Here is a 6,255-nt window from a genome sequence, read left to right as displayed (position 1 = left end):
CGGTAAAATCATCAATCAGACCAGAAATAAAGCATGCATTACACAGATTTTCTCAATAATTAAGTTTGTTCCTTGAAGGGTAAACACCTATTAAAATACCTAGATATAGCATTTGGTAAGCAGTCAGCTGCTTTCGCTATTAAACCACACCACAGTAATGAAATAGTGCATCCTTGAAGTAAATAGGCAAGTCAATTTGTAGCATGTTGTTTTACATAAAGTGTTTAGTTGCAAAACACCGCGACTATATATAAAGCATCGCGACTTTGTAAGCAAAACTCAAGCAAAAAACAGCTTAGCTACTGGTTGAAAATCGCCAGTGATTTTACTTGTAGGCAGATCTTCGCAATAACAAACTGCCACGTTTTAACAAGAAAACCTCCCGTACCAATATGGCGAATGCATTGACGCATTGCTCCAAGGCGACATCTATGTAGACTTTTCTGTTTTCTTTTTATCATGTTACGTAAAATCTAACAGACCAGGAAGTATAACAGTTTGGCAGATTGGATTGGTACCTAGAGTAAAGTGGGTGGGACACTTGATTTTCGTTGGCTGGTATGTTTATTGTGCCTTATGTTATTGGTTGTTAGCGGAAATGGGGTAGTTCTGTTCGGTGACAGTTTATAAGGTTCTGTACGAAACCTGGCAGCAGAACATATTTTTTAATCTCTCCTCATATGTGCTAATTTTCAACAGTCTAATAAGCAAGTATTACATTCGGTATGTTGTTTTTCCTTCCTATTTATGAACAGAGCTTTATATGCCCAATTCGGTCAACTGACTGTAAACAACCGTGCATGACGGGTCTAAAGCGGTTAGCTAAGCAGCTAACAGCTTTATATCTCCTATTACCATTCCGTTAACAGGACGTCAACTCAGCTAACGATGTCATTAGAAACTATATTAATGTGTAAGGTGCTGCATTTAACAATTTCATTCGTAGAACTGATTAAAACAACGGCGCACACTGCATTAGCGGTTATTATTATTATTATTATTATTATTATTATTATTATTGTCATCTTTACAGATAGTAAGAGGACCTTGTAACAACAGTTAGGCGCAAAGTTCTAAAACCTGAAGCTCTAAACTCACACAGACCTGTGGCCTGTTTCCCAAAAGGATAGCAACATGTTAGCAGTGTAACTCACATGCCAACACTTTGAGTAGCATTGTGTTAATCCTGGAAATGTCACGTTACTTGGCTTGTGACAGCTTATGTTCTTCCACTCTTTTTTTTGCAGTCATATATTAAGTTTGAGGAAACAGCCTGTCTCAAACATGTCTTACGGAAAAGCAGAATTTCGCCCTGTCGCAAGAGACTTCAGCACTCTCATTCAGACATGCAGCTCAAACATCCAGAAGATCACACTAAACAGTAAGCTTTTTTCTTTCCTTGGTCTTGCTGTAATGCACATGTGTCAAACTCAAGGCCCGTGGGCCAAATCCGGCTCCCTATAGCGCTTTATGTGGCTCTCTAGATTCTAAACTAAACATTAAGTGTGCTTAAATGGTATGTTATCATTCAAATCAATGCAGTTTTTATCTGCTTGCTCCTGCCCCTGACGTAGCTCTGTCTTGGAGGAACTGATCTATATCAATCAGGCCCTCCGGTTTCTTGCGAATTATCGTAGAAATTCACACAAACTAACAATTGTGATTTTATTGCATGTTTTTCTCAGAAATTGTACTAATCAGCTGCCTCAGCCTTAATTGATGTCAGATTCTCACTAAAATGCTTAGCTCCCCCTTAGCACCTGCAGAAAAAAAATTCTGGAGCCACCTTGTTCATAATATGATGGCACATTACAAATATGCTATGCAGATGTCTTAAAGATTATTTAGGGTGAAGTAATGGTGCAGTTGAGTCAAAGCTTCCTAAAAGCATGTCTACTATTGAGACCTATGCCACGCCCCACTAAAGTTTATTTTTACCTCCCATTTTAAAAGAGCTGGGTATACTTGAGCAGACATTAAAAAAATCTGCTACTTCAATAATCATGATGAATCAGAAGTTCTATGAAATGATCCAGGATTTTAGAGAAACCTTGGAAATTTCCTTTTTCTCTCTTTTTTTATATAACAGAAAGCACAGCATAGAGTCCAGGATCCATACAGCGAGTAACATAAAGTTGCATTTACTGTCATAAATCAGCGCAAATATTTTCAAATTAGTACCACAAAGACTTTGATTTTTATAGCAAAAAAGCACAAAAAGAATCAGGAAATCCTGGAGGAACTGAAAAGATGTTCAGTATTATTTAATTTTAAGAATTCATTTATATTTTAACAATTTGTGAATGGGTTTTATCAATACATTCTAGCACAACTGGCCCTTTAAGAGAGTCTTGATTTGGCCCAAAACAAAAATGAGTTTGACCCAATGTATTGAAAAACATTACTCATATGCTCAGTAACTAATCATGAAAACACATTAATTGTGAATTGGCACTAAATAAACTAACTTAATTGAATTAGAATTAAATTAGTTTTATTTTGTGTTACATTTTTCACTGTTTTTCAACATTTGTTTTTTGGAAAACAATGGGACCCAGAACTACTTATTGCCATTATTGGAGCCTCCAGTGCTTTGCGGACAGCCACTAAAAGTGAGAAAATGGCTGTTTTGTTTGGCATGGTGATTGCTAAAAGGTTGATTTTGAGATTTTGGAAGAAGGACTCTGTGTCTACATTTGGTCTGTGCAAATACTCTGCATCTGGAAAGGCTAAGATATTACAATGAATATAGATTTGATCTGTTTGAGAAGCTATGGAACTCTGCACTAAAATTTCTTCAATTAAAGACTTCAATGAAAGACTGATGTTGGAATTAAGTAGTCTTAATTCAAACCTCAGATATGTGGTACTTTGTTAAAGTAAAAACATAATTTAACAAAGACTCCTAAGGGTTAATATGTTAGAGAATTTTGGTCTAACACATGTCAAACAAGCAACACACACTCATGGACACACACTGGACCTGGTTATCAGTAAGGGTGTGAATATTTCCAAAGTCTCTGTAACTGATGTCGCCCTGTCGGATCACTTTGCTGTTATCTTTGTAAGTACTTTATCCGTTAACCCACTTGGACAAACAGCTACTGTCACAAAATGTTCTTTCACAGAAAACACAGCAGAAACATTTGATCAAATCTACTCTTCTTCCTCACCCTTAAGCTAAAATGATATAGATAAGTTAGATGATTTTCAGTGCAAACTTTCAGATATCATTGATTACATTACCCCCACTAAAGTGAAGGTTGTGACTGGTAGGAAGAAATCTCCATGGAGAAATGCACAAACAGTTCAATCTGCAAGACAACTCTGCCGCAGGGCCGAACGGAGATGGCATAAAACTCAGCTTCACGTTTAATATGAAATCTATAAAAGACTACATAACTATCACTCACCACTAAAACATGCAAGGGAGTCTTTCTTTGCAGATATCATAAACAAAACCCTTAACAATTCTCAAGCTTTATTTGCAACAGTTGACAGGCTCACAAACCCTCCTATGATGTTATCACCTGAACTTCAATCTAATGCAGCGTGCAACAGGTTTTCCAGCTTCTTTTCAGAGAAAATAAAAATAAATCAGAGGATTAATCTGCACATCCACTCTAAAGCTAGTACGTATTCTGTGCCCAAACAAAATAATACAGGAAAAATGACCCATTTTCAACTACTTCATTATAAAATCCTAGAAGAAATTATAAGTAAATTAAGTTCCAGTTCCTGCTGTCTGGATGTCCTACACACACATTTCTTAAAGAAAGTCCTGCCTGTCGTTGCTAATGATCTGATCCAAATAGTAAACTCATCGCTCTCTTCAGGTGTTTTCCCCCAGGCTTTGAAAACGGCAGTTATCAAACCACTGATAAAAAAAAGAACAATATGGACAAATCACTACTGCAGAATTACAGGCTGATCTCCAACCTCCCATTCATCAGCAAAGTTATTGAAAAAGCTGTTTAAACAATTAAATAGCTTCCTAATGATAACTAACCGCTTTGACTCCTTCCAGTCTGGTTTTTGTGCTCACCACAGCACAGAGATGGCCCTTGTAAAAGTGTTCAATGATATCCATATAAATACAGACCCTGGGAGAACCACAGTGCTGGTTCTGTTGGACCTCAGTGCAACAGAACCAGATCAATCATTTGAATTCCTCTCTCAGACCGCAACCCAACTTCCTCCATTATTATTATTGTTATTATTATAGTCACAGTTCTGATTACAGACACTCTCATGACACTGTCGACACTGGTCAACAGTGTCATGGTTGACACTGTTGACCATGACATTTTACTGAATAGACTGGAGAGTTGGGTTGGACTGTCCAGTACAGTGCTCCACTGGTATGAATCTTACATAAATAACAGGGATTTCATTGTTTCAATTGGAAACTTCTCATCAGAGAGGTCAGAGGTCACATGTGGGGTACCCCAAGGTTCAATCCTAGGACCCCTCTTATTCAATATTTACATGCTCCCACTGGCTCAGGTTATAACAGGAAATAAGATCAGCTACCATAACTATGCGGATGACACTCAGCTCTACATCACAATGTCACCAGGTGACTCTGAACCCATCCAATCACTGAATAGATGCTTAGAACAGATCAATGTGTGGATGTGTCAAAACTTTCTCCAGCTGAACAGAAACAAAATTGAAGTTCTTATTTTTGGACCTAAAGATGAGTGATCTACAGTCAGCACACAGCTTCAGTTATTACAACTAAAACCAGCGATCAGGCCCGAAACCTGGGAGCAGTGATGGACTCTGACCTGAACCTTCAGAACCACATTAAGACAGTTACAAAGTCGGCCTTCTATCACCTGAAGAGCATCTCCAGGATTAGAGGACTTATGTCTCAACGAGATACAGAGAAACTCATCCATGCGTTTATCTTTAGCCGCATTGATTACAACAGCGTCTTCACAGGTCTGACTGACAAATCAATCAAACAGCTGCAGCTGATCCAGAATGCTGCTTCTCGAGTTCTCACTGAAACCAGGAAGATAGAGCACATAACACAAGTTTTAAAGTCCCTACACTGGCTCCCTGTAGCTCAAAGAATAGACTTTAAAATACTGTTGTTAGCTTATAAATCACTGAACGGCTTAGCACCAAATACATAAAAGATCTGTTGTTGTATCAACCTTCCAGACCCCTCAGGTTTTCTGGTTCTGGTCTGCTCTGCATCCCCACAACCAGAACCAAACGAGGAGAAACGGCATTCAGCTTCTATGCACCACAAATCTGGAACAAACTTCCAGAAAACTGTAAAGCAGCTGAAACACTGAGTGCCTTTAACTCTCCACTAAAAACCCACCTGTTTAGAGTTGTATTTGAAACGTAATCAATTACAAATTTAGTGATGACACTTGACTTAATGTAATGTTTTGATTGTTGATTCTATGTTGCATGACTTTGTGTTTTTATGTTTATGATGTAAAGCATTTTGAAATGCCTTGCTGCTGAAATGTGCTATACAAATAAAATTTGATAAGATTTTGATTTGAAATGACAGACCTGCTTAGTTGTTTAACTGTTTTGTTCTTTTTTCTTGTATATTCGTGGAAAGATTTGGATCAATTTGGTGTATTTGTCTCATATTGTTTTGACTGTGGAATTGTTTTATGATGTGTCGATTTTGTGTGGGTAAGGTATGCGTGGGAATTTGACCTCTTCTGTTAATGAATATTAAACATAAAATAAAAAAAATTTAATTTAAAATAAATAAGTAAATAAATAAACTTGAGTGGGTAGACTGCTTGGATATGATTTTTTTAGAACATGTTCAGATCTTAGGGATCCCTATAGGGCAGTCTTTCTCAAACTGTGATCCCACCACTGGTGGTCTGCGGGCGCCCCCAGTGATCTGCGAGGTGCTCATGTAAATGAACGTTTGCCGTGACGTGAGCTCAAAGTGTAACACTACAGGACTACTGTAGTCCTCTGGCATCTCTCTGTAATCTGTAGGACTACAGGAAAACTCTATGATCAGAGGATGAAGTGTTGTCGTTCACTAACTACTGGATTTCTTGAACGGCTCAAGAAATCAGTAGGAGAGCAATAGGACTCGTCTCAGTTAGTGAGAACTGTTCTTTGTTTTTTATTTTAATAAAAATAACTTTTATTAATTTTATTTAATTAAATACCCATCCATCCATCCATGCATCCATCCATTTTCTTTACACCCTTGTCCCTTAGTGGGGTCGGGAGGGTTGCTGGTGCCGATCACCAGCT

At 37.8% G+C, this 6,255-nt stretch overlaps 1 protein-coding gene across 3 annotated transcripts in view; it reads left to right on the top strand.

Annotated features, from left to right (window-relative positions):
- The first annotated feature begins 486 nt into the window (after window positions 1-486).
- The window catches only part of stx12 (syntaxin 12), a 62,101-nt gene continuing 56,332 nt past the window's right edge, over window positions 487-6,255 (top strand). For 2 of the 3 annotated variants that reach the window (XM_081612351.1, XM_081612349.1), the window contains exons 1-2: window positions 578-723; window positions 1,248-1,381. In XM_081612351.1, the coding sequence (XP_081468477.1) occupies window positions 1,285-1,381 (97 nt within the window). In that variant the 5' untranslated portion in view covers window positions 578-723; window positions 1,248-1,284. The other variant, XM_081612350.1, reaches the window with a different exon arrangement.

Source organism: Poecilia reticulata, chromosome 11, assembly GCF_904066995.2.
Source record: "Poecilia reticulata chromosome 11, P_reticulata-male-v2, whole genome shotgun sequence".
Lineage (NCBI taxonomy): Eukaryota > Metazoa > Chordata > Actinopteri > Cyprinodontiformes > Poeciliidae > Poecilia > Poecilia reticulata.
This window is presented reverse-complemented; position numbering and strand designations above follow the sequence as displayed.